The sequence below is a fragment of the Chaetodon auriga genome, chromosome 9, assembly GCF_051107435.1.
Source record: "Chaetodon auriga isolate fChaAug3 chromosome 9, fChaAug3.hap1, whole genome shotgun sequence".
NCBI classification, from domain to species: Eukaryota; Metazoa; Chordata; class Actinopteri; order Chaetodontiformes; family Chaetodontidae; genus Chaetodon; species Chaetodon auriga.
The window spans coordinates 16,369,457-16,397,349 of NC_135082.1; the positions used below are offsets into that span (position 1 = coordinate 16,369,457).

Genomic DNA, 27,893 nt, shown 5'->3' on the forward strand with positions numbered 1-27,893 from the left:
AAACATTTTTGTGCTGAAAGAGGGACAAGGGAGAAGAAAAAGTTGGAACAGTCCTGCACAGCTGTGATGTGTAAGTTATTGGACTGCATGCAGGTCATTTCCAGTAGCCATCCTTTGCAGAAGATAATTCCACCGTCTGAATGGTGAGGAGTAATTCATAGCATCAGTTTCTCAGGTAAGAAGAAAGATTACTGATAGTTTTGATGTCTGATGAAAGACCTTTATGTACTGATTACCACGGTTGCCGGTATTGTCAGAATGTGATTTGAATTTAACAAGTAGCAATCCTCATACCAGGTCAGTTCCTGGTTACGATATCCGTGGTTAAGTCCAGATATGCCTAGAGCAGTGTATGTTATTGATTCAGTAGGAATGGTAACCTCATCTGCTGCTTCAGCCATAAATGGAACGTTAAAGGTAATTTTCTCATAAATTTTCAACTTGTCCCTCGCGACCTCCACAGTGAGTGAAAGGCTGCATCTCGTTACTGCGTTCTGGTCACGGACATACCAGGTCAGGGATGTTGCAGCAAAGAATTTAACGTTGTTACATTTAAAAGCAGTGTTTTATGTTGCTCTGAAATTTCAATTGACCGTTTGTGTGTTGGGGGATATGTGAGCACATGTTAGTGTGTGTGTGTGTGTGTGTGTGGCTGTGTTTGTCGGTGCATTTTATCCACTGAGCTATATCCTCATGTCAATCTCATGAATATGGACATTGGTCAGTAATTTTTGAAATATTACTGCCCAACATGAGCAGCAAGACATTTTCTGCATCTTTCCTTGAAGCGTATTTCCTAGGAGCTTACAGTTGTAGCTGGGGGTGGAGGGGGTTCCTATTCATGCTTTGATCCCGCATATATCTGGTGAATACAATGTAAGCTATACACATGTACACTGACGACTCTAGTTGTCCTTGCATGCTTCCTGACTTTTCATTGATTAACATTCCATCGTGTCTACCACAGTCCCCTCCTCATAATGCGTACACATCATTTACACATCTAATGCAAGCAAGAGAACATCTACCCATCTTTCACATTCAAAGAATAGCCATCTAGGCACATAGGTATGTTCACTGGGGAGGCAGATGTTGGATGATAATGTGGTTTACCACACCAGTCTGACATCTGACATCTAATGTGTCATGCGGAGTGCAGCCAGATGGTGTCCTTGACTCCTGCAAGAATAAAAGAGGTTACCCAGTGTGATGGCTTGTTACTATACATTAGATCATATCTCACTTGAATGGGCCTTTATTATTCTGATGCACATAGACTTTATAGACATGTAGATAGTGTTGTTAAGATACACCATTTATTCTATTGAATAATAATTTGCTCAGAACACATTTTCATGTACTGGTAGATAATACGCTGAAGCTAAAATGAATTTGTAAAATCACAAAAAGCTTGTTTGCACTGATAAGATGAATTTAATTTTTTTTTGCTCACTTTCATTTTTCATAATGAATGTGTTTTGCGTACAGTATAGCACATATACAGCTTACTGGAAGATAATTTTGTAAAAATTTGATTTCATATCATGTTGTATTTAAGAAGATATCAAGTGCACGGGAGTATTGAGCGCTTCCTTGACTAAAATAAATGCACATGAGACAACAAAAGCAGAGGGGATATTGAAGCCTCACTGAGTGCTGTTTTCATTAGCTAAGGCGTGCAGCTGGCGCTACATGCAGTGATAATGATAATTTAGTGATTAATGACTGTGCCAATAAATGTGTGTTATTAGTTAGTAAAGGATTATTATGAAACTAAGAAACTACACAATTAAATTGTTTGGTTATAAATGGGCAGTTATGTGGGAAATAATATTCTGCATCATCCCTTTCTTCAGTTAAATTAAATTATTCTTTCAATTTTTATGCCTGTAGTAAAGACGGTCCTATTCTGGTTGGAGAGCAGATTGAGGGTAGTAACACCACACCATTTTATGTACATGTAAAAGTAATGTATTGCATTCTATTATGGCACTTAGTGAGACTGGTTATAGCATCACTTAATACACCACCATAAAAAATGTGTGGAACATACTCAAACTTGTGATCAATAAATACTGTAGATTGTGGCTGCTTTTAATTAATGGAAATCATTCATTTAGTTATGACTTTGAGGATGAGCACTATCCCCGTCGTGAAACAGTCGGTGTCAAAAGGTGAAGGTCTAAGATACAGCAAGCCAAGATGGCTTCCCTCTGAGACAAGCAAAACCCCAGAGCAACAGAACCGGTGCTGTGGCAGGTACACAAAGTCAAAGCATGTGGATTAACCCTTTCAATCATCACAATCCCCTGTGGGGAGCAGTTACTCTGCACTGGTCCTTTTGGGCTCAAAAATAACACAATACAATATAAAATCTTTTTATATGCAGAGAAAGCTCGTGTTAATAATTCAGTGTTTTGCCTCCTGACTGAGAAAATACTGTTTGAAGCTCACCCATTCTTATTGTCTCATTAGCATAAACACTTGGATATAAACAAAGGATGATCCACACACTTGATGCGGTCTTTCAACCTGCTGTTGTCTCTACCATGCAGTTAATATTGAATAATGCATTGACCTGAACATTTTCTAACGCATATATCCTAATCTTACAGCAATTGTGGAAAAACCCCTGTCTCACGAGTAATCATACCCTTTGTCTCTAATATGTTGTTGGCATATGTGAAGAACACAGAGACGTAAGGAAAGGGTGATATGTTCATCTAATTTTAGTAGGAAGTAGCTGTAACTCACTCACAAATGGTTCTGTCAGTGAGGCACGAGCATATGTGGTAAAAAAAGTGCCATCCTCAGCTTTAAATATGTTATTTATAATCAGAGAATGGAGGCATGTGCAGACTGTGAGTGGGAGATATTTAAACATCTTTTATAGGCTAGATCAATGCTTGTCCCCATTAAATTACATGGGCAGTTACGGTTTAGGTAGATACTACTGGACACAATAGCTGCTTGCCTCCACTCCTCCAAACCTGCAGTGGGAGGTGGTGGAGGCGGATGAGAGACTGTACAATATTGAAATCCAGCAATTTGAGTGCAAGCTTCTCCTCTCACCTTTTGTCAGGGAAGTGGGAATGAGAAATGAGTAGTTTTCATCTATTTCACAAGAATAAAACTGAAGCTCATTGCAATTCTACAATTCCAGTGTGTAAGCTTGTCGTGATAAAAACCATGAAAACGCAGTGTTAATGGGGAGCTCAGGTGCAGCACACAAACACTGATCGAATTATTCCAATGTCGAAATCCATAAATTCAGAAGCTGCGTAGTATCAGGCAGGTAGGATGAGGCTTGTGTTTCACAATCTTTCATGGTTCACAATTCATTTCTGAATCCAATTACCACCTGCCCCATGGGCATATACAGTTTCCTTTGACAACTGGATCATAATAAAGTACCTAAAACACTCAGATCCAATAGTGTTGACACAATACCCTACAGCAGGGGCTCCCAATCCTTTTGGATATGGGGGCCGACAAGCTGGCAAAGAGTGGTCTTTTGGGGGGTGGTTCCCTGTCATTCAAAAATCCAGAAGCTATGAATATGCAAATATTTGAACACCAGACATCTCGGTGTATGTGCACCGGAGGCATCAAGTTTCCACATCACGCTTGTGTAAACTGCAGAGATTTAAGTTTTTGTTTCAAGATTTAAGGCTTCAGCAGATGAATGTGTAAACAAGGACTGCATAGCCTACATCATTCTGCACACCGAATGAGGGATGGGTGCTCTACAGCATACCACCATACAACTCCTTTCATATGCTGCCGATACTGTCAGCACTAATCAAATATCCCCACATTACCTTGTGTGGTGTTCGGCTGTCCCTTTGCCTTTGATGTGTGCCTTAAGTTGTGGTATCTCACTTATCTGCAATGGTGCAGAACTAAGGTTACGCAGAAGCAGGATCTATTTTTGAAATGTTAAAGACTGTTTTCTGAGGCCGGGACCAAGGGAGGAGGCAGCTTACTGACCTTGAAGGTTCATCAGTATGTAGTTTTTCACTTGTAATCGCAGGGGGCTTTCAAGACAGTGACTGAAGGAGAATATTTTTTCTGCATGGCTACATATGCTGAGACATTCCCCCATGGGATTGTGTTTGATGTGAGAACAGCAGACTGCACAGATGCGTATGAGTGTGAGATAAATTTCACTTGCCTTTAAGAGTGTGTGTTGATGTGTGTGTTGGTTGTTCATGAGAGAGCCATTAGTGTCTCCCTCCTTTTCTGTTTGATGAGCATGTGTGTGTATCTACATATCTTATAATGTATAAGGTCCTGCTAATAGCAGTGCAGTTAGTGAGTGTGGTTAGTCTTCCTCTTTCCTTCCTTGAGAAAGCAGTGATTTACTTTGTTAAGGTGTGACCTCATCATCCTAGCTCCATACCCCACCTCCCCCTCACAGCAAGATCATGCATCCCTGTTATCACACGTACACGTACACACACGCACACACACACACACACACACACACACACACACACACACACACATACAGATAGTCACACTGTGACACACAGAGCAGCAGCAGAGTCTACTGGGTAGGGATTGGAAGATTTTCTCATTTTATTTCCAGAGTGTACATGTCTGTTTCTCAGAGCGTTCGTGAGTGTGAGTGTGTGTGCACGTGTGTGCACGGGAGAGACGAGCAGAGAGGGAGAGGGAGAGAAAGCGAAATGGGAGGCAAAGGGGAGGGAGTGTGGATCATGCATGTGCATTAACTCAGCTCCAGCGGCACAGCAGCAGCAGCAGCAGCAGCAAACAGAAACAGCAGCAGCACAGGAGGGAACGCGAGAGAGAGAAAGACAGAGAGGGAGAGAGTTGGAGGGAGGGTAGTAGTCTCAGGCATAGGAACAAAAGCTGCAGAGGACTGCTTCCCATCTCCACTAAAAGAACAACGGAGGAGTAATAGAAGGAGGAGGGGGGTGGTCATGATAGTAGTGAGACAATAACGGAAGAGAAGAGGCACATTGTAGTCAGTGAGGACTGAAACCAAGGCTCTTCTTTCCTCTGCTCTCCATGTTTTTGGGGACTCAACGTACCATCGCCTTCGTCTCCAAACCCAGAGGAGGATGTCTGTGTCGGGGAAGAAGGAATTTGATGTGAAGCAGATCCTCAGGCTCCGCTGGCGTTGGTTCAGCCATTCATCCCAAGGTTCGGCTGGCAGTGGAGGCGGTGGCGTTGGAGGGGTGGGAGGCTACATCCAGCAGGATGGCCTGGACCACAGAGTCACGCCTGTCCAGGGCCGGCTGAAGAGTCACTCACGGGAAAGAGGCGTCGGAGGACTCCGCAAAACTAACAGCCCTGTGCACAGCATTTTGGCACCGACGCCGGGGCCCACACCTGTCTATGTCAGAGCGGGTCATCAATCATGGCAGCATCAGCAAAACACCATCCAGGGTCTCCAGGTCAACGAGGAATCTTCAAAGAGCACTTCCTCGCCTAGCGCCACAAGGAAAGAGGATGCCAACACTGACCAGGAAGATGTGAAGAACAGCACAGAGGAACCTGCAGAGGTGGAGGCCAGAGAGAGGTATGGCTGTTATAAGGTGTTAGACACTTCGGAGACACAGATTTATTATGTGGCGCCACATTAGTCAATTTGCATATCATGCACTCACTCAGCGGTAGCCAGATTATGGGATGCTATTTTAGGAACACATGCTTCCCTGACGTTTCGTAGTGAAATAGCTTCTCAATAAAATCTGTATCTAATTGAGAAAGTCTAATGCCTGAGGCAGCGCCGCAGGATTAGAAAGTAAGAATGTTTTGTTGTGATCAAGAAGGATGAGCACAACCCTGCTTTAAAACAGGAAATGTTGCTTACTTAGCACCTAACAGTCTGCTTTCAACATTTATGAGACGAAGTACACACGTGCATGAAGAGCATATCTGCAGGTTTTTAACTTCACTCAATATGTGCACTGCCACCCTGCATGCAGATCCTTTAATTAAGCTAGGATTAAATTATCTGCACAGCTATCATTTTCCAATTTACTCAGGCTCTGCAGCTGCCACCGTGGCTCACCTGGGGACAGCTCACTCTCATTGTCCGCAGCATGTTAGGTAGGATAAACCAATAAAGCATCCTTTTAATTATTCAGTGGACCAAAAGCCAGGGCTTTTTCTGCTCTCTTGTCTGTGTTGTGGTTCACATTACATGCACTGCATGACTTTGGCTAATTCCTCAGAGTGTTCAGTTTTTATACATTATACTAATGCGTTCTTCAGTAGAGGTAAAAGTGGATAGCAAGAAATAGCCATTACACCACATAACACTACCGGACCTATAAAAAGAAGAAGCAGTGCAATCACTTGGATTATCTAGACAGCCACTACAAGCACCCAACCACCTCATAAGCCACAAGCGATCATAGCGAGTGGCTAGCACTGGTTATTTAGTATATTTTCTACCAAAATCTGTTTACATACCCTGATGCCAAACTCATCATGGACAGCTTTTTTTTCTTCTGTGTGATCCTACATCTTTGTCCAGGAAGTAAACAGGTTAGAGATGCGTGTGTGTGTGCTGTCTAGCAGAGCACTAAAAGCCCCTCACATCAAGGATGAAAAACCAAGGCTCCTTTTATCTTGTCTGTGACATTCTACGATGATTGATCCTTAAGCTTTGCTGATTCCTGCCTTGCTTTTGTTCCATGCACCTGGTGATGAAATGAACAATGAAAGTGAACCGGTCCCTTTGTTTCAGGAAGAGCTCATCGTGATTGAGCAGATGAGCTTAAATACACACTCTGTGTCCACAGCCAAAAATGTGCTAATGTGGATGAAATGAATGCCACGGGCAGTGGACGGTCGAGTAGCCTGAGCTGAACATGAATTATTCTGAGTTAAGATACATTTTTGACAACCCGCTCTTCGTGTTGGCATAATTGGCAGATGTTCATGTTTTGGGATCTCTGTGTGTGAAAAGTGCATGCATAAAAGATGTGCCTCACAGTAAAAATGTGTAACTCTTAGGCTCACAGGGGGACCTTGAGTTCATGCTGGCCATGTAAAATACAGTGCAGCCATCATATTTTGACAATGATACTGAAATATTTAAACACTTCTGCCGTCTTGGGCCATAAAATATATCTTTGGCTCAGCTGTACTTGATTGCAGTGATGTCCATTTATGAATTTGATCATCAGCGATGGAATCTGGAATTAGACATCTGTTTAATCGCTTTGAATCTTTTTCCCTCCCAGATTGCACTTAAATCTTCCCTTCTAGATAGCGGTGTATCATTAGGATAATTGACAACACAGTTCTTCTTTCATATAAATAAATTAATCAGCTTGTCAGCAACCGTTTAACATAAGTATTAAACCAAGGAATCAGTCTTTTCTGATCATTCAGTGGCAAAAATTAGTTTGACACCAGCAGTTATCAGGAAAATACATGCATGCTGGTTGATAGCGCTTTCCAATCAAGGCTGTATTTAATGGAGCTGCAGATGCTTAATAACTGTGAAGGACTAGTGTAAGTTTGGACAAGCACTGCATCTGTAGATATACAACGTTGCATAGAGAATTGGGCCAGAGACTGTGTGACACACCATGGCTTGCATGTTCATCGGCGGCTAAGCAGATGTGTGGATGTCACTGAGATATGCACATTCATTTACTCCACCAGCTGGGTGGCCCTATTACGTCTCACATCATAAATCCTTGACACATAATTTGTCACAATCCCTCAGGCTGAATGTAGAAATGAGATCTGCTAGCTGTGAAAAATACAAAAGTTTTAGCCGCTCCTCTGTAGTTGGAAAATATGTGTCAGTCATTTTGCGGTACATGCCCCTCAGTGATTAGTTTCATTCACTCAGTGTCTTCAAGGAAAACATCCCACCGGTTTCTTCCATTCTTTCATTGATTTGGCTTCTCACTTTTGTTATTAATATTTAAGACTGTTTTCAAACTGAACTAACTGACGAAGTCGATGAAAACAGCTCCTCCTAACCTGTGGATGTACCTTTTTGGAATAAACAATGTGGTAAAAGAACACATTCAAGACTCTGTTTGGGAGAACTCGATTTCACTTTGTTTTATGAGGATAAATCATACATGTATATGTTCACGTACTTTCAGGAAGGGTCTGAAAAACATTAACATCAAGTCTTTCTCTTAAGACTTAATGTGGTTGATTATGTTTTGTAGCTTATTCTTAAAGACCTGCATTGTGCCACAAGCGCTGAGGATGATCCAAAAAGTCAGCGGCTCATATATGTCATGCTCTCCGCTGGTGTAACTATTCTTGTTCTATTAGCTTTCTCCTGAATTCAGTTAACCTTATCCGACTGACTCCTACATATCTGCAGAGTTGTTAAATCACAGATAGTGGAGTGAGTGGGGTATGTATCTTTGTTGTTTCCCACCCTTGCTCCTAATACCCCAACATATCTATGCACTGTGTGTTTGTCCTGTCCACATGACTCTCATCCAAATAACCTCCCCGTATCGTTGGCAGAGAATATATGACAGAAGTTAACCTGAGTGGAATGGAAACCCTGACCTCTCCCACATAAACACTAACAGAGGCTTGAGTCAGCGGGCTTTTAGTTTGAATGATATCTCAATTCCCTCTCCACCGCCTTGGAAAAGAAATACCACCACCTCTCCTCCTGTCAACAGCAGTAATTCAGATATTTGTTGGATGCCTCATAACACCACGAGGCTTATAGGGTCTTGGTCTGTGTGTGACACATCCAGCGGAGGCGTCCTTAAGATGCTGTAAATTGCAAAATACAGTATATTGTAATCTCCAAGCGACATCCTCAGGGGTTGGGAGATTCTGCGGTTGCACGTGATTGATTCTGAATGTACTTTAACTTTCGCCAAATCAGCATTCTGTACTCTACAGGGCCATCTCAGATGGAAGCTAAAGATCAAGTCGAAGGTTTCAGTAGCACCTCATTTTGCTTTTGCAGAAGCCTTTGAACAGCGGTGAGGAGAGACGCAGCAGCATTACATGCTGCACACATTCTCTCCTTTCTGTTCAAATGCAGATCGGTCATTTTTTCCTCCAAATGGACCTAATTCAAAGAACATAATCCCTGACACAGCTTTCTATGAATTTTACATGGGTACTATTAGTGCGGGCCATGACTCAGTTCAACAGTGTCCTGAGGCACTCATATCCGGTAATTTGCATTGAAAAGGAATCACAGAGGCATGAACAACTGTTATCAAGCTGAAAATGTGATAGTATGGATATAAAATTTAACTAAATCATATCCAACTGCAGAAAGGCGTTTTAGAGTAAATCCGTGGATTAAAATTAAAAAAAAAAAAAAAAAAAGATTAAAATGCAGAATTATTATTTATTTGTGAAACAGTTCACCTGGTTTTAGGCTCACTGGATTGAAATATTAAGACTTTCAACCTAGATTTCTTAAATTCATAGTATAGAATCTAGATTTATCAAGATCTGTAAACATCTACATATCTAATATATATAGTAGACCACATATGACCCAGGACCCACTGATTTAATAATGTGGATGAATTTGTTTACCTGCAACATCAGATGTAAATAAATTATGAACAATCCAGCAATGATGACAGTCCCATACACTGTGTGAGTTAACCTGCCATCAGCAAAGCACCGAGGAGCGTTCTGCTAAGATCTGCACATTTTTCACTTACACAATACCCCCAACCCCTGTGACACACACACACACACACACACACACACACACACACACACACACACACACAATTTAAACAGAATTCCTCAGCATTAGGATGCAGAGCTCTGCATTGTAATCACAATTAATCTACAAACAAAGACTGAAAATCTCAATATGGACTTAAAATTTACCATATCAATAAAATTTACCATAGCAGCACCTTTTTAAGGTACTTTCAATATTAATATTCTGTGCTTAACAGTATTAAAAAAAAAATGAATCTTTATTTTGAAAATATATTCTTCCCCTGGCACATTTTTCCTCAGTGGCTTCAAACAGATATCTCATTTATGGGTGCAAGTCAGTTCTGTAGACTTTCATTATTAAACTAGCAGTCACTCTGACTGATGGTTTTTCATTTTCACTGCGCAGGATTTAACTGCTCGTGACGTATTTCTTAATATTCAAAACAGGAATCAGTTTCCCACCTGAGATGTTAATTTTCTGTTCGCAGACATTGTGCTGACTTCTCCACCACACCACTTCTTTACAACATGTGCCATTTTGATAAAAGCTGAGGGGAAAAGCTATAAGAAGGTAATATTTCATTTCTGTTAATAGCTGTGGCAATTTTCTACTGCCCTCTCTGTCATAAAGGGCCCACCAGCTGCATTCAGACCAGGTTTGAAAAGACATGCCTCTTGCACGTGGCTGCATTTCCTCAGTCATTATCAATATTGAGCAGGTATGTCCGATATAACAATGGCATCAGAGGAAGAAAGCCTGTTGCGAGCCTCAGTGAGACAGGAAAAGTGCAGGGAGTAAAATCTATTTCTGCACAGAGTTATCATCTCAGCCTCACTGCTGGGATCAAGTTATTACAGTCAGTGTATAGACAGTATTTCTCTCCACACAACGCCAAATAGCAGTACACCGACTGTCAAAGTACAGAGGCATAAAGATCTCATGGAATATATAGACTTGGCACATGCTGCATGAGGATTTGCAGGAGTTGTTGCATTCTCAAACCAACCCAAGCTACCCAGCAGCCTTCAGGGGCAAATGGCTGTTATAATCCATTTTGAAAGAGACATTTCCCATTTGGCCCAGGCAGGCACGGCTTTCCCTCTTGTAGAGGGATGGAGTTGACACTAGTTGGAATAAGACTGAGATTCTCTGCAGCACGTCTGACTCACAACCTTTGCAGCTTGGGGCTAATCTGGGCTGACGAAAGCACATCTTGAATGGTCCGACCATTCATCTAGGAGGGCAGCTTCTGCGCAGTGAGAAGCCACACTGATTACAGCAGACGGGGCAGAGGAGGGGGCGTGATATTTTGAATAAGTCCTCTCTATTATTATTAGTGAGTGTTCTTTTTATAACCCCAATTCCAAGGATGTTGGGAACAAACAGTGTTTAGTAACAATGGTTTTATAATGTGTTCTTGTTCCCATGTAGTAACATCCTTTATACAATCATGTGTTCACAAAGTGGTGAACCTCGCTCCATCCTCGCTTGTGATCGACTGAGCCTTTCCAGGATGCCCCTTTCATACCCAACCATGATACTATGACCTGTTACCAGTGAACCTGTTTACCTGTGAAATGTTCCAAACAGGTGTTTTTGGAGCTCTTCACAACTTTCCCAGTCTTTAGTTGCTGCTGTCCCATTTGTTTAAACTGTGATGCTGCATCAAATTGAGCATAAGCATATATTTACAAAAATCAATGAAGTTGATGCGGTCAAACATTAAATATATCGTCTCTGTACTGTTTTCATAAATGAGTGTACGTCAGAAAGGATTAGCAATTTATCACATTCTGTTCTATTTATGTTTACTCAGTGTCCCACATTTTTTGTGTTGTGTTACAGCTCATATTTCTCTACATCTTGTACGGAGTCCCCATTGCACAGCCTTCAAACAGGTTCCTAGTCTTGACAACACAGACAAGATCCGCATAGCCTCTGCCTCACCTCGGTAGCAGAGATTTTGAATCTGCATTTTCTTTTCTCAGAGCAAATTAGTCACATTGTGGTGTGATATTTTTGGGATGGTGTGACGTGCAAACGACAAGACTTCAGGTGATGTGTGCTCACTGAAAAAAAAAAAAGAAAAGTCATGCATACTGTAGGATGAGGTGGGAGGGGAAATAGCAGCCCAGCATTCTATTCTCTTCTTTTATATGGGCTAATTTACCTTCTCAATACTCTAGGAATGCAAGTTGGCACACTGAAAGAGTTTGTAGATCACAAAAGAAATCTATTGGCCCTGTTAGGCCCTGTGACTCTCCTTGAATCACTAAATAATATGCGATGTACAGCAATGTCCCTACAGCAGTTTCTCTTGACTAAGGTGTTCAGGGGCTTTAGTGCCTCAGTAAAATTGGGCTATTCCTCTGATGATCCAACCCACAGCTGATAGCGAAATATACACCTCAGAGAAATTTACTGCTCCCTCGAATGTGATACCAAAGCAATTAGTGTCGGAGAGATTGGTAGGCATGAAAAATCCTTACAGCATGCCTCGGAGCCAATACAAAGGCAATGCATCTCAGTTTTACGGCCCTATTGCTTATTCAGTCTTGTTTGGTGTTCCTCTCCAAGACTCCTGAGTCAATGGGGAATTATTGTGACAGGGCAATAAATTACTCTTGCATTTAGCGGAGAGTCTCCCAATAAAGATTAGACGATAGGACACTGCAGTGACCGAAGGGCAATATAAACAATTCCCCGCGGGAAAATGTTGTTGCTTTTGGTAATCAAGGAGGGCAAAGTCACACACACGGCTCAAAACTTTGCAACAGTGTGTTAATCAGGACATCAATAAGAGCCACCGCCCCCTCCAGCTTTCCTGTGTTATCAATCTCAGTTTGTGCCAATACCCTGCACTGCCAAGCATTACAGGGTTTTCAGTTCATTTGTATTGACAAATCTGTAATTTTACGAGTTTATACAGCTCTCATATCAGTGTATGAGTAGTAATGAGTGGGAGTTATGAAGTGTCGCTTTAAATAGCACTGACTTTTTTTTTTGATCTTTCTACAGCAGAGGGACCATGAGATGACAGTAAATTCCCTCGGAGAGGCGTCTTGGGTCTGGAGCGTAACAAACAACCCTAAATGTCAATGAGTAAACTTGCTCTGTGAAGGACACTGAGAGACTGGGCTGCATTATTTGCCACGAGTCTGAGGGATTACTTGGATTGCTGTAAAACAGCATGTAATCTAGCAGCCTGCGGGGACAGGGACTCAGCCTCGCCACAATGCTGTGAAGAGCAGGCTTGTTCACTTGTTAAGTCCCTGTCTTTGGAAAACACACGTGTGCACACAGATATGCAGACGCACACAGGAACAGACACAAAGGCATGCACACATACAGACACATGGAAATTCTGTCTGGAAAGCTGTTGCATAGATTGTGGTGCTTTCTCGTCCCATTGGGCTGCAGTGCTTAGTTATCCACTTATGTACGGAGTTTAGTCCATAACAGTTTTAATTTCAGCTTAGAGAGGCAAGAAAGATGCAGATGCACCGCAGGGACTGGAGGATTCAGGAGTGCCATGTGTCTGAATAAGCCCTTTTGTGTCCACAGTAATTTCTTCCTTATCATGCTGTGTTCAGCTTTTTGATTTTTCATTTTTTATTTCCTACTCATGACAATGGACAGGGAGAGGAAACAGTGAGTGAAATTAATTAATTAGTTTCATTAATTTGTCTCCCTAAATTGAAATTTCCTCATTTATTTCACTTGAAGTGTCAGATGTTTTTTTGTTTTTTTTTATTGTCTGTGTTCTGTGAAGACATTGCTTACAAGCTTACTATTTCTTACATGTCTATGTCTAAAATAAATGGCGAGGGAAAAGCTTGCTGCACCAGATTCCAGTATTCTTCTGTTAGTTTGGATGAGATCACATTCAATGTTCTAAAGAGCAAATGGCTTCTGGTGCAATGCCCAAATGTTCAGAAAGTGAAAAGAAATGTGTATGTGTTAAAAACTGTACATAAAAAACATAAAATGCAACAATACTATAGTTCTACAGACAGGGTGAATTGCTTTGGCTCGTTTTTTTCCATCATGCAACATCCCTCTTTTCTGCCTCCCTCCTTGCATGTCTTCACACAGGCTGGCTCTAAGCACCTTCTCCAGAATGAACACCAACTCCTCCGATGAGTTTTTCCAGGCCACAAATCATGCAGAACAAACTTTCCGCAAGATGGAGACCTACCTCCAGCACAAGCAGCTGTGTGATGTCCTCTTGATAGCGGGGGATCATAAGATACCAGCTCACAGGTTGGTGTTTGTGCTTCTGTCTGCTTTGATTTCATCAATTACGCCTGTAATCGAATCAAGTTAAGCAATATAGAAACTCACCTTGAGTCACTTCATCAAGTTGGTGATGTGTGCATGTTAAAACATATTTGCCAGTCCAATCCATCTGAGAAATGATTTAATAATCTTGCAAATGCAAAGGAAAATTCTTCTGATTTTCAGGTGAGAGTTGAAAGGAAAGTTATGCAAACTCAGTGGTTTGCATCAACTACTGTACACTGCTGTGATCTAATTACACCTCAGCCCTTCCTCATTTCCACATTGATTTAAGATGTGGAGGAACACACTGATCCGTTACATGGAGGTGTCGATATTTGTGCATCCAGTCCTCGGTTGAATGGCTGGACTGAACAGATCTCAAGACATCCCAGAATGCGGAGAGGCACCATGTTCTCTCAGTGCATGCGCTTGTACGTCTATCCACCGGCATATTTTGTTAGTTCATCCAGACAGACTCATGAAACAGACACCAGAATGCTCCACAGAGAGAGAGGGGGAGAGAAAAAGTGACTGACCTAGTTGGGTGAAATGATCAGTTCTCTGACTGCCTGTTTCGATGTGGCTTTGTATTTGCTCATAGGACACTGCCAAGTAAAGCAGGAATGGTGTGCAGACATAATAAAGAACAGACGATAAACACATATAAATAATATGAATATTAGAAATCACAAAATATGGAAATATGGGTGTAGACTGTTGGGCTATGTCACTCAATCTCACCTCCATGAATTGCCATATGATCTCTCTTTTCCTTCATGAATCAACCAGTGTGTTATGCGAGCTAGACAAATGAGTTAACATAATTAGAAGTCTGACCAGTGTAGCCATTAACGACATGAAGTATGTGCGGTAATTTCATTCATCATACACTGACAAAGCGGAATGATACAGAATGTGGGGGAACAGTAAGTTACTCACTTTGACATGGTGACCTAGCATAGCTTAAAGCGCACATGCAGTATAAATCACTGTTAGTGATAGCACTACATTAAATTATTGCACAGACAAGTGCAAATCATACAATATACTGCAAAGATATGCCCTTTCTAATGAAGCAAAGTACATCTGAGGACATGAAACCTCAGGATTGATTCACTAGCCACTTAAAATAATCAGTGTATGGATCTCCCCGGACTGTAAACTAATATAGAATACAAAGGACATTAATTCACTGTGTTCATCTTTATGGCAGACTGGTCCTGAGCGCCGTGTCGGACTACTTTGCTGCTATGTTCACCAGTGATGTGAGAGAGGCAAAGCAGGAGGAGATCAAGATGGAGGGAGTCGATCCAGAGGCCCTCAGATCCCTGGTTCATTTTGCCTACACCGGTGAGTGCTCATAAAGGCATTCACTAGCTCTTGTAAGTAGTTATGAGACGTCTGAAATCCAGCGTAATTAAAATGGATCAATGAGGAAATTCATCACTGGGCTGACTGGCTAGGCAGCACTTCAATGTAATATTGCTTTATTTTACAGGACAAATCCTCTTTGACATATGCTGTTGAGGGGGAATATCCACCTCCACAGTGTTTAAATCGTAAAATAGGGTAAAATAACATAATGATGATTGTCCAGTTTGTTTTGCTATAGGAAGCAGTATGACCATTCTTCACTATGGACACATTCAGTGTTTATACATAAGTATGATTGAAATGTCGAGTGCAGTACTTCTCCCACCAGTGTGTTTGGTATTATGGCCACCTCCAGTCATGACGTATTTATTTTGCTTAACATTGCAGGTGTCCTTGAGCTGAAGGAGGAGACCATTGAGAGTTTATTGGCGGCAGCTTGCCTCCTCCAGCTTTCACAAGTCATCCAGGTTTGCTGTAACTTCCTGATGAAACAGCTTCATCCCTCCAATTGCCTGGGAATACGCTCCTTTGCAGACGCCCAGGGCTGCGTGGACTTGCTCAATGTGGCTCATAACTACACCATGGTAGGAGGGCAAATCAAGCTTAACCACATTTACATGGCTGGGGGGAGGCTAAATTATTTATTTTGTAATGAGGGACTGCACTTTCAAAAGTAGCTCTTCATAGCATGAATACACAAGGGCAGCTGTGGTAATAAGAGCTGTCACAGAATTAAGAGTATTTAAAAAATGTAATTGTAATTGTGTAATTACCACCACATTCACTTTCTCCTGAAGGTCACCCCACACTGCACACCATCAAATGGACTAAAGCCATTTTTCTGTCAGTCATTTTTCAGTGCATATCTGATTTTTATTTTCCTCACATCACCCCTGATTACACCCTGTGTGATGAACACTGTTTTGTCAGTTTGGTCAGTGAATTCAGCACACATTAGTAATGGCATGGCTTGATATACTCTATATAACACATTGAAATATGTATGCCTGTCTTCTGTTTTGAGGCTAGTTAATTCATATAACCTGTCATAACCTGTAAAGGAATGAGGGGCCGGTGTCTTTGTTATTTATATCATCTAATTTCAGAAGAGGAACCAGTGACGTGCACATTTCAATAGAAATGGAATATTTTCATGCTTTCCCATCTAATTTGATTTTATGGCTGTCAGAAATACCACGTTGCTGCAAACATTGATTAGTGCACTGCCAGACTTGTGAGAAAAATAAATAAATAAATCGTAATAATATATATATTTATAAATATATACGTGTATGCTGGGAATATTTGCATTGGATTGAGATTCATGCACATTATTTGTCAGATAGCGTCTTGCTGGCCATGCAGAAGTGACAGCAGGAGGCTGGCCTTATCTCCTAAAGGACATCTGCTCAGCCTGTTTACATAGGCCCCATCCAGGAGCAGGAGGTTAATCTAATCATCAAACTGCACAAGAGGGCCAACTTCCTGTTCAATCACTTCAGTAATGAGCAGTGAGAGCTGTGGGCTTCCTGGAAGTCCATCCTCTGGGTTCTGAGTGGAGCGAGTTGTGTTTTGATAAGCTTGTTTTTCCTGGTTGAGGATGGCAGTTGAGATCCGCCTCTGACATCCGTTTCCTTTTGTGAAAGAGTTGCCCTTTTTGTGTTTTCGTGGGGATGGCTGTATTTCTTTTCAGCAATAACACAGTATTTCAGTCACATATCTCAATAAATACAGCAGAATTTGTATTCTGTGAGTGAACCCCAATTTAAAAAAAAAAAAAAAATGACAAACTATAGCTTTGCCAGCCACTGCAAATTACATGGCAATCAAAAAGTTATTGAAAGGTAATTCTCTCTCCGATTAAACATCAGTGATCCTCCTCCTGAGAAAAACACTGTTATTACACAATTACTGATTTCAGTTGTTAAATCAATTAGTATCCTCTCCTGCTGATCTTGTTTTCCATGCAGTTTACTCTCCAATGAGAGTGCCAGCATTTGAAAACACATCCTTTTAAATGGTTCTAAAAAAAAACAAACTCGGTCGAGCTTTCAATTTAGTTGTCAGTTGTTCTAGACTGGTAATTACACGTAATTGGTCTAAAGCAATGGCAAAGAGTTGGATGGAATTTCTCCCACAGTGTTACCACAGCAGATCAATAGATGTCCCTCATTTCATTAAGGCTGTCTGTGTTAAGCGCTTAAAACCTGCTCTCATAATAGATCGGACCCGTGTAATTTGCTGCATGTTGATGATCAATAGTGTGCTTGTTTTTCGTAGTTATTGACCATGCACCCTTCAGTGTGAGCATGATTTGTCAAAGTTATTGTGGCTGCTTCATAATTAATGCTCAGCTGCCTCGTTCAAAAAGGGAACAGGGCGCGATTGAGCCCAAGTATGGCTCTGCGTGCCTCTCATGTGTTTTAATGTTGGGTATAACATAGAGGAGGCAGGGTGTTTTATGTAGCATCATCTCTAATGAAACTGCCCAGAGACAATGTCCTTGAAGAGGTAGCCATGCAGTGCTGTAATATCACCCGGGCTTCTGGCCAGTAAATGGAAGATCAATCTTTAGGAAGGCAATAGAGAAGATCTTCCACAAAACTTAGAGCTGGACACTGTATTGCTGTGATGGTAGCGTTGGAGAGCAGAGGCCTTCTGTTTCTTACTAAAAGGCTTGTAAAGGCTTAACAATGTCATGTATGATCAGCAGCTAAAACTCCTTATCAGCTTACGAACAGGCTTTTTTTTTCTTTTTTCTTTTTTTTTTTTTGGAGATGTTTTTTGCCAGATTGATTTGTAGCCTGCTGTTGTGTGGATCATTTTATTTAGTGAGCTAAGTGAAACAGATGACAGTTTCATCTGTTCATTCAGGGAGTGTTTCACTGTCAGTTATTTCCAAAATTGTCGACAGAAACCTCTAATTTGGTGCTTTGTCTATCAGCTAGTCTTCATTTTTCTTCATCTCTCTGTCCTTGTGCCATTTCGTCCTCGTAGATATAGACACACACACACACACACACACAATGCTGCACCAAACATACCCCTCGGCTAATGACTGATGATTATCTGCCTCTTCCACGTCTCCTCTGTGTTCCAGGAACACTTCCTGGAGGTCATTCAGAACCAGGAGTTCCTGCTGCTCCCCACGGCTGAGATCGTTAAGCTGCTGTCCAGCGATGACATCAACGTCCCCGACGAGGAAACCATCTTCCAGGCTTTGATGATGTGGGTGCGGTATGACGTCCAGCATCGACAGCAGGACCTCGGGGTGCTTCTCGCCTTCATCCGCCTGCCTCTTCTTCCTCCACAGGTGAGATAGCAGGTAAAGAGGTAGAGGAAAAGGTATGATAAGGATCACGTACTTTGCTTTGGCCTGTTTGTAGCTGAGAACTAAGCTGCCGCAAAGCCTCTCATGTCATCACCGTCAACAGATAGGGTCATTTCTTACCTTTTTACTGTAAGTTTCTCAGGGTGCAGTTTGCTGGATTTATAATGCACCTTGTTTTGATGTTCAGACAACAGAAGCAGCAAATTCTCACAGTTGAGATGCTGAGACCAGAGAAGATTTAGAATTTAAGCTTGAAAAATGACTTAAGTTGCCAATTAAATTTTCTGTCAAGCTACTAATCGATTAATCGACTACTTGTTTCAGCTTTAAGTCTCATACAATTACTGCAAGAGAACCTCCCAGTACACCATCAGTCGTCTAACTGACCACTGGAAGGCAGTGAGCTACTGCATTGTCAATAATCACGTTGTTTATGTTGGTGGCTGAAATAAGAACATTTTCTCCTCTTAGTGATAAATCACACTGACAGAATGACAGCTACACATGAGTTTGAATATGCATCGTCAAGCTATAAATAACCTGCTTATGTTTGAATTATTGCTGTTTTAACCACTGCAGCTCATGTTTAATGAATTCTGTATTTGTGAGAGGAAGCATTGTTTTACAACTGTGTCATCCTAATTTACATAACATCAAACAGTGTTAAGCAATTTTTGGCAGATGTGAAGTGTGGAAATATCTCCCCTTTTATATAACAGCAGCTTTAGTTCCACTGACACATTACTTTCCAAAATAAAGGTACACACATCTTTTCTATATATATATATATATATTTTTTTTTTTTTTTGTAATTCGCTTAATATTGGCAGAGTAGATGCAGGAAAAAAATGAATGAAAAATATGTGGAAATATGATCTAATGCATAAGTTATTTTATTCATTGGCTGGGGAGATATTGTTTGCTGTAAGGCAAATAAACAACAGAAATCAATCATTGGATTTCTCAAAACTGGCAGCATATTTAAAACTGAATGATGATGGTCAGAGTAGTGCTTTACTTACTCGCAGGCCTAACAACATCAATAAATATATCCAAAACCATCATTCAGGCAAAAGAAATGTGGGGTGAAACATTTAATTAAACCACATGGAGCATGCAGCGGCTTCAGTCTTCAGTCTGTTACATTTAATTTAACATTTCATGCAAAATACTCGATCAGATTAACTTAGTTTTACATAAACAGGCATGTCATTGCATTCCATCACAGATGATCGCTGCAAACACTTTTTCTGCTCTCATTTACATTCTGAGCACATTTTTTGTTATGATGTAGCTTATTAATGTGACTCCTTGAAATGTAGCTCCTTGCCGATCTGGAAAACAACAAGATGTTCTCTGATGATCTGGAATGCCAAAAGCTGCTGATGGAGGCCATGAAGTACCACCTTCTCCCTGAGAGACGTCCCATGTTTCAGAGCCCAAGAACCAAACCCAGAAAGTCCACTGTCGGTGCACTTTATGCTGTAGGAGGCATGGATGCTACCAAAGGTATGGCCTTTAGGCAGGACCTATAATACACACTGTGTATTTAAATTGTTCAAACACTTGCCGTTCCTGTGCTTTTAGGCTCCACCACCATAGAGAAGTATGACTTGCGGACCAACACTTGGGTCCAGGTTGGAGTCATGAACGGACGCCGGCTGCAGTTTGGCGTGGCGGTGATAGACAACAAGCTGTACGTGGTCGGAGGGAGGGATGGACTCAAGACGTCCAACATGGTGGAGTGTTACAATCCGATCAATAAAGTGTGGTCCACCATGCCCCCCATGTCAACACACAGGCACGGACTCGGTGAGAGTCGCATGAAGACCATTCCAGATTATATTGTCACTTTCAAACCTTACGAGGAAATATGGACGATCTTTAATAGCTAATATGTCTACAGGGCTGCAATTAACTATCGATTAGCCTGCCAGTTATTTTTTTTAATTAAATGATTAATGGTTTTGTCTACAAGTACAAAATTGTACTAAAATAGTAAATAAAGTACTGCAATACACCAAATTTGAGCCCAACATGATCAAACCCTTTCATTTGAGAAACTGGTCTGGTAGTTTTGCCTGATAAATGACTGAAATGATTAATTTATTGGCCATTAAGTGATCACTTTTCAACTCTACGTGACAAAAAGAAAAGTATTTGTCACTCTTCTCAAAGATGTGATGTGCGTCTTTCTAATATTTGAGTTCAGCTCCTTCCAACCTCATTATTATGTTTCCAGAGGGTGTTGACAATAAAACAAATTTCTTTCAACTATTTTAAGGTTTGAGGTTTTAGCTCCGTCAGGCTACCCGGTGTCATGAAACACCAAAACTCGCAAGATGCACAGCTGGCTCGTTGTAAAAAAAAATTGCATTTCTTTTTGAGATAGACCTTTGATATTTACCCATTCCCCTATCAAAGCTTGGCAGGCTGTGCTGGCCCTGCTCTTCCTTACCCTTCCCTGCCCAATAAATCTCATATCAGAAGCGTTTTGATTCACAGTTGAAACAGGTCTGGGTAGGAGAACAGGGAGATCTCGTCAAAGCATTCAGCTCACTCACCCAGTGTGGTCGGAGGTATCAGCGAGCCCAGGAGATCACGCTGTACAGATTACCTATGTCGTGTTTGATCTTTCCTGCAGCAAATATCTCTTGCTGCTTTGCTTGTGGCGTGCATATTTTCAATCTGAATATATTTGATAGCATCTTCCAACGTTCCTGCCAGGCCATTGCCTGCTGTGTGCATTGTGGGAAAAGACCAGAAATAAAAAAGTATTTCTCTTTCATTCCAAACCCACCAGTCGGCAACAAGAGAGTTTCACTACCAGAATTGTTTCTGTCTGAGGGTGTTTTTGTCGTTCGACGCCCTCCAAATGCGATCTTACCCTGTGTTCCCGTGGAATATTTGAAGTCTCACCAAAGGAAATAGGATTGGTAATATAAAAATCCATTGTGTTAAAACATCCTCTGCAACGTTGCTGGCAAAAATCGCTTTCCCCTGTGACTTTGGAATGAGGAACAACAATGCAGTTTTATAGTTTTCCTGTTTTATGAATAGATTTGGTCAGCTGTGTGACTCACTCCGCTCAGCTCCAAAATGATAAAAGCACCTCTGCCTCCGCTCTCTAACAGCTGAAGGAAAGTTCGAATTGGAAATGTCATTTCATTTCACTGATTATTCACGACCATGTGGTTCTGTGAACATTATTACCTTGTGCTGCCGTTATGCTTTATGTAGAAAATAATCTTTGTTTCAGTAGCCTCAAGGAGGAGTTGAATATATTGTGGCTTTAGCTTTGACATTGGCATGAAAGCATTTAGCACAAGAACAATTATTCAAGGTTATAGATGTTATAGCATCTACTGTGTCCTTATACACAGTGTGCAATAATCCACACACATTAGAAATACTATGATTGTCCATTTACAAATACACATATCTTAGTTCTTACATGCATCAAAACAGCAGGCTTCGTGGTGAAACATATGTCTCTTATTTCCATTTGTGAAGGTATTGCTGTGCTGGAGGGCCCTATGTATGCCGTGGGAGGCCATGACGGCTGGAGCTATCTGAACACAGTGGAGCGCTGGGACCCGCAGGCCAGACAGTGGAACTATGTGGCCAGTATGTCGACACCGCGGAGCACCATGGGAGTCACGGCACTCAATGGAAAGTAAGTTGCTCCACTGAACCCAGGGGCCATCCTAACTTGGCCTAATCCTCGAATGTGCAACCTTACACTTTGAGGTGAAGCGTATTGTTGTCTTTCTGTTAATTTAAAACATCGTGGAGCCTGAGGTTGAGTTCACTGGTATCTGTGAAGCCACAGCAGACACTGAGGAGGCAGATAAGGACAGTCAATCTACAACCCTGACTCAAAATAAAAGTCTTGATGCTTTGTGAAGCATAAATAAAGCAAAATGTGAATCCCCTTTGAAAACATTAAAAAGACTAACCCTAAGCTTATCAAATTCACTGATTTTTGTAAATATGGCAAATGGACTGCATTTATATAGTGCTTTTCCAGTCCACTGACCACTCAAAGCACTTCACAATTTCAAGCAGTTGCAAAACAAGGGCAAGGACACTTGGACATGAAGACTGGAGGAACCGATGATCAAACCACTGACTTTCTGATTAGTGAACAACCCACAAGACCTCCTGACCTACAACCACTCTTCATTGTGCTCACTTATTCTGAACTGGATGCCAGCAACACGTTTCAAACAAGTTGGGGCAGGAGCAACAAAGGACTGGGAAAGTTGTGGAATGCTCCATAAACACCTGTTTGGAACATTCCACAGGTAAACAGGCTCAATGGTTATGTTTTACACAGCGTCACAACTGTTTTGGAATCAGCGTTGTAGCAGTAAAAAGGGAATGTTAGTGCATGGCTCTGAAAGGGCCCAGTCTGCCTTCAAGATAAGTTTAGCTTTTAAACTTTGCATCTTTTAGCCAGTCTATTACAAAATTATCTTATTTTTGGAGGTGAAATTTAACCATGAACATCATGTCTGCTTTTATTTGTGACTTTGACAAAAACAAATATATATTTTTTTTATATTTTTTTTTAATTTATATCCACAATTACACATAAAGTGGATTTGCAGACTGTGCTTAAATGAATAACCGTAATAAATAAACAATAAAACTGTAACACTGCAGCATATTTTGCTGTGGAAAATGATCAACAGTAATGCAATGCCTAACTTGGACTAGAGTATGCAACAACACAGGCATGGTTATGTAACTCAGTGCTCTGGTCCAGGAAAAGCTGAAGTGCAGTATTAGTGCAGTACTCGTTTGACAACATTATACTCCTTGACTTGAATGCAGAATCGGCCTTTGAGGTCTACGTGAGATCAACTACAGCGTGACTGTGCAGTTGTCAGCAGTTCTGATTAGTGTGGTAATTTATACTGCACAATCTAGGCTCTATTAAAGCAAAACACTTTATGTATTTGTATGTATTAAATGCCTTACAACACTATTTGAAAGTAAATTAAGCAAAGAACGGGCCAGCTCTGAGCCTAATTTAAATATGTTTGTGTGCCGAAGGAGGAAAGAGGCTGCTGCTCGGCTACATCCAGTATTCAGTGTTAAAGTCGATGCTGAGTTATTTCTGCATCTAGGTCAAAAATAGACAACAAGGAAACCGTTTCCCTAGCCTCGACTATCTTGCTGTCGGGCCTGTGAGCTCTGAGCACTGAAAACACTGATGTGATCTTTCGGGGAGAGAACACTCTCAAGGAAAGAGCCTTTGAAAAATGCTATCCACTGCTCACTGCTGTATCTTAAAAAACCTGTCACATTGTCACTGTTCTGTCATCAGTTTTACAAATATCTGACAGCTGATGTGAGCTACTCCTGCAAGATCCACTGTGTGCATGTTAGACATTTGAGATTTTGAGCCATTTTCTTTTCATTCCTCAGATTGTTTGCGGTAGGTGGTCGAGACGGCAGCTCCTGTCTGAGGTCAATGGAGTGCTTCGATCCGCACACCAACAAGTGGAGCATGTGTGCTCCCATGGCCAAGAGGCGAGGTGGGGTGGGTGTGGCGACGTACAACAACTTCCTGTATGCTGTGGGCGGACACGACGCCCCCGCTTCCAACCACTGTTCTCGACTCTCCGACTGTGTCGAGAGGTCAGTAAACGCTTCCCTGGAGACAATGCACAAACACAGAGAGGTTGCGTTTTAAATTGCAGCTGGTGGAATTCAATCATGGGTGGGGACCAGAGTTTCTAATAAGAACAAAAGGGAGTTCAACTGCTCTTGATCCCCACCCTGTTCCTGCATTTTGAGACATGTCTGTGTTTAATACAACAACATACTCAACTGAAGAGATCTTTGTTTCCACACATGGGTTTATCTTATGGTATCTGGCACCATCTGGTGGCTACACTGTCCTCCTGAATCTGAACCCGATGTGACTCACAGCAGATCACTTAATGTTATGTACATGGCATTTTTTTTTTATTTAAAGAAAATGATCTATGGCTGTTGCTGCAACGTTCAAAGTAACATCAAGCTAATCTGTGTCGTTATTTTGTGAGTGTTGCTAATAGAGGTAAAACAAGGTGATGCGAACAGATTAATTTTAGTTAATATAAGTATTTTTTTGTAGGATGGAAGCAGTTGCTATATATTTCCCACTATTTGATGTTTTAGTGTATTGTATGTTAACATATATCCCTTTAGCACTGTCTGATTTTTACATTCTGATTTTAGTCTTTTTTGCAAAGTAATTCAAGTAATTTGCATTGAGTCTTTTACTCATTTTCACCAGCATCTTATGAGTTAAGTACCTGATAGTAAATCTGTGCCTGCTGCGTCTCTTATTTTGTTTCACTCAATAACATACACCGTTATCAGTGCTGTAGTTCCATCTGCTGTTTAATACTTTACAATTAACTGATTGCAGACCATGTTCATTATTTGACTTCTTTTGCTTAAAATCAGTGGTGCAATGTCCAATATGGTTTGGAATGCAGGCCTTTTCTTGTTGCATATTTTCAGTGTGGTATTCGTACTTTTACTTACAGTAAGTAAAGGATCTTAATACTTCTCCCACCACTGCTTAAAGCTGATAAAAACAACTGCATTAGGCAGCTTCAAACTTTGGTAGTATCAAGTGTTATTTTCCTTGTCTAAGTGGGCAACATGGCAACTTCTGCCTCCACTGATGAGTCCCACTCTCTCTGGACTGCTGTTCAAGAGACAATTTAGCTTTTAAGTTTCAATTTGGCTCTCTGCCTGCACTGAAAGGAGTTGCCACTGGTGACCATTCAGACATCAGTGATTAAAGAGGGCGAGCATAAGGACGTCTCGGTTAGTGGGGATGGGACGAGGTTCCTCTTGAGAGTCAGACTGATTGGATGAATGATTTCATCTTATTTCATCATACTAACCACAATGCAAAAACTCTCATTTGGCCAAATATTTGAATTGCAGGTATGACCCAAAGACGGACACATGGACAACTGTGTCCTCCCTCAGTGTTCCCCGGGACGCGGTGGGCATTTGCCTGCTGGGTGACAGGCTTTACGCTGTGGGCGGATATGATGGCCAGTCATATCTGAACACTGTCGAGTCTTATGATGCGCAGAACAATGAGTGGACTGAGGTAATCAAATAGTTTCAATATTCTACTCTTATTGTTTTAGATATAAATGATGTAAATATTGTTTTGTAGAACTTTAAAATTGTTCAGATTTGCTTGTTTTTGTCAGACGGGTTACATGTAACACCAGGGTTCCAGTTAACACCCCTCAGGAGCAGAAATCTGCTGGAGTCACTGAATACTATCAACATTTTATAGCTTGCCTTTTTTTTTTTTTGCAATGTTTTTCCCCATCTTGCCTCTGTAACCCTCTTATCTGCATGCAGTAAAATGGGATTTCTTGAAGACAGCCTCAGATGAGAGGCTGCGTGTTAACCTCTCTGTCTTCCTGTAGGAGGTCCCTCTCAACATTGGCAGGGCAGGCGCCTGCGTGGTGGTGGTGAAATTGCCTTGAGCGCTTTGTCTCACGACAGCATGGGAAACAAATGAGAGAGCAGCAAAGAAGAGCGGACAAACAAAACAAGAGATCAAGGACACATCCTTCGAGAGTCATGTTTCCTTTTTTTTCCCTTTAACTCAGCTCTCCAGATTTTTCAGAGGGAACCACAGACAGAGCCTTGCCCATAAACCATTGTTTCTATCATTAGTGGACATGTCTGCCCACTGGGGAAGACTGCACATTCTCCACATTCTCAACCGATCAAGAATTTTCATAGACTTGGCTAAGCTGTAGCAAGAGCCAAGCCTTTGTTGTGCTGGTTTGTTGAACTAGTTTGATGAAAAGTTTAGTGTACAGTCTGTCCGTAAGATTAAATGTAAAAGTTACATTTTGAGTAAATACCCTGCAGGTTAGTTTACATCTACACAGAGACTTTTTTGTTATCAGTGCCATCACATACAGTCTATTTTAAGAGTTTCTACTTCTCTTTATGGTCACTCAAATGACAATAGCTACAATCCATTGCATGGTGTCACCATGTACCAGTGTCTTCCCTTTGTGGGTGGTCTGAAAAGGTGACGCAAAGAAGACCACTGTGAGCACTGAGGATGATGAGTTTTTTGAGGCTGGTTTGAAGAGCAGGAATGAAATCAGACTTTTTGCTGAATAATATGTTTGGACATTTTCTTCAGTTCTTTTTTTATTGAGCCTGTAGCTACAGAACACCAAAGTCATTTGCTTGTCTTAGAAGTCTTGTTACGCATTCAGTACAAGTTTACAAAGTTGTGAATAACAGAAAATATATCATATTGATATTTCACATTGCTGTACAGATTTTTGGTGAATTTTCAGAAACTACATTTGTGCTGACAGAATCACGCCTAAGCCAGTGCACTCTGGTGACTACAGTTATTATTATTCTTTGGTCTTCACTTCTGGGCATGCTGGCTGAGCAAATGTTTTATTTGATTTATACAATATTATATATCAAGATCACTGTCTGTTCTGTATTTTTAAGGATGTCATGCCTTCTAGGTCATGTAGATGATCTTATTTGAAACACAACCATCGGATGAACACAAAAACAGCAGCAAACTGTGGCCGGGTGCCACCAGGTGTAGCCAAACCAACTGTCTGAGTCTGTGAGAGAATTTCAAGCACCGTTTCACATGTGCTGCACCCAGAAACCCGATTTTTACAGCACCTCGCTAATGGGACTTTGATTAGAATTTTTAGATTTGCAGTTGGTGCTGCTCATAAAAGTTACTAGCTTTATCACAATGAGAACAATTTGTAATTGTAATAATATCTTGTTTTTGGGGCCAAATGTTACTTTTTATGCTTTTATCATAATTTTGTACAGCATGCAGTCCTATAAATAAAACGACTTCAGTCTTCTCTGCATGTTCAAATCCATGTTTAGAGCTGAATGTGGCTCCTCAGCGGGCAGATTTTGATTTCTCTCATTGTTCTGCTTCAAGTAAACCACCTATTTAATCTTTGACTACACAGGCTTGGAAACTACTCCGATGTCAACATTAACCTCAGTTTTCTTCTCACTGCAGAACCCACTATTTAAACCAAGTAAGCTGTTTGCTGTTTGCTACCACAGTGTTCTGTTTTTTCACTCTCTCATCAACAGACTGAGGACCAACTGCTATTGCTTACTTTTTTACTTTTTTTAATTTACCCTCCAAATAGTTTCAATCCTCCTCACGCTTGTTTGGTT

At 41.2% G+C, this 27,893-nt stretch overlaps 1 protein-coding gene across 2 annotated transcripts; it reads left to right on the forward strand.

Moving 5' to 3' along the window:
* klhl4 (kelch-like family member 4) lies at nt 1–27,668 on the forward strand. Of its 2 annotated transcripts, XM_076739383.1 has the most exons (12): nt 1–175; nt 5,082–5,548; nt 13,769–13,936; nt 15,168–15,304; nt 15,716–15,912; nt 18,429–18,641; nt 19,982–20,168; nt 20,247–20,471; nt 22,173–22,335; nt 24,096–24,308; nt 25,617–25,788; nt 26,120–27,668. In XM_076739383.1, the coding sequence occupies exons 2-12, from the start codon at nt 5,088–5,090 to the stop codon at nt 26,177–26,179; spliced, it is 2,196 nt and encodes a 731-aa protein (XP_076595498.1). In that variant the 5' UTR covers nt 1–175; nt 5,082–5,087; the 3' UTR covers nt 26,180–27,668. The 2 variants fall into 2 exon arrangements, with proteins under 2 accessions (XP_076595498.1, XP_076595499.1); XM_076739384.1 differs by lacking the exon at nt 5,082–5,548 and having other exon boundaries at nt 98–175.
* The last annotated feature ends 225 nt before the right edge of the window (nt 27,669–27,893 follow it).

Coding starts and splice junctions, on each gene's coding strand:
- klhl4 (XM_076739383.1), top strand. CDS start 5,088: ATGTCTGTGTCGGGGAAGAAGGAATTTGATGTGAAGCAGATCCTCAGG. Junction 13,937..15,167: donor CATAAGATACCAGCTCACAG/GTTGGTGTTTGT, acceptor TCTTTATGGCAG/ACTGGTCCTGAGCGCCGTGT. Junction 20,169..20,246: donor AGGCATGGATGCTACCAAAG/GTATGGCCTTTA, acceptor CTGTGCTTTTAG/GCTCCACCACCATAGAGAAG.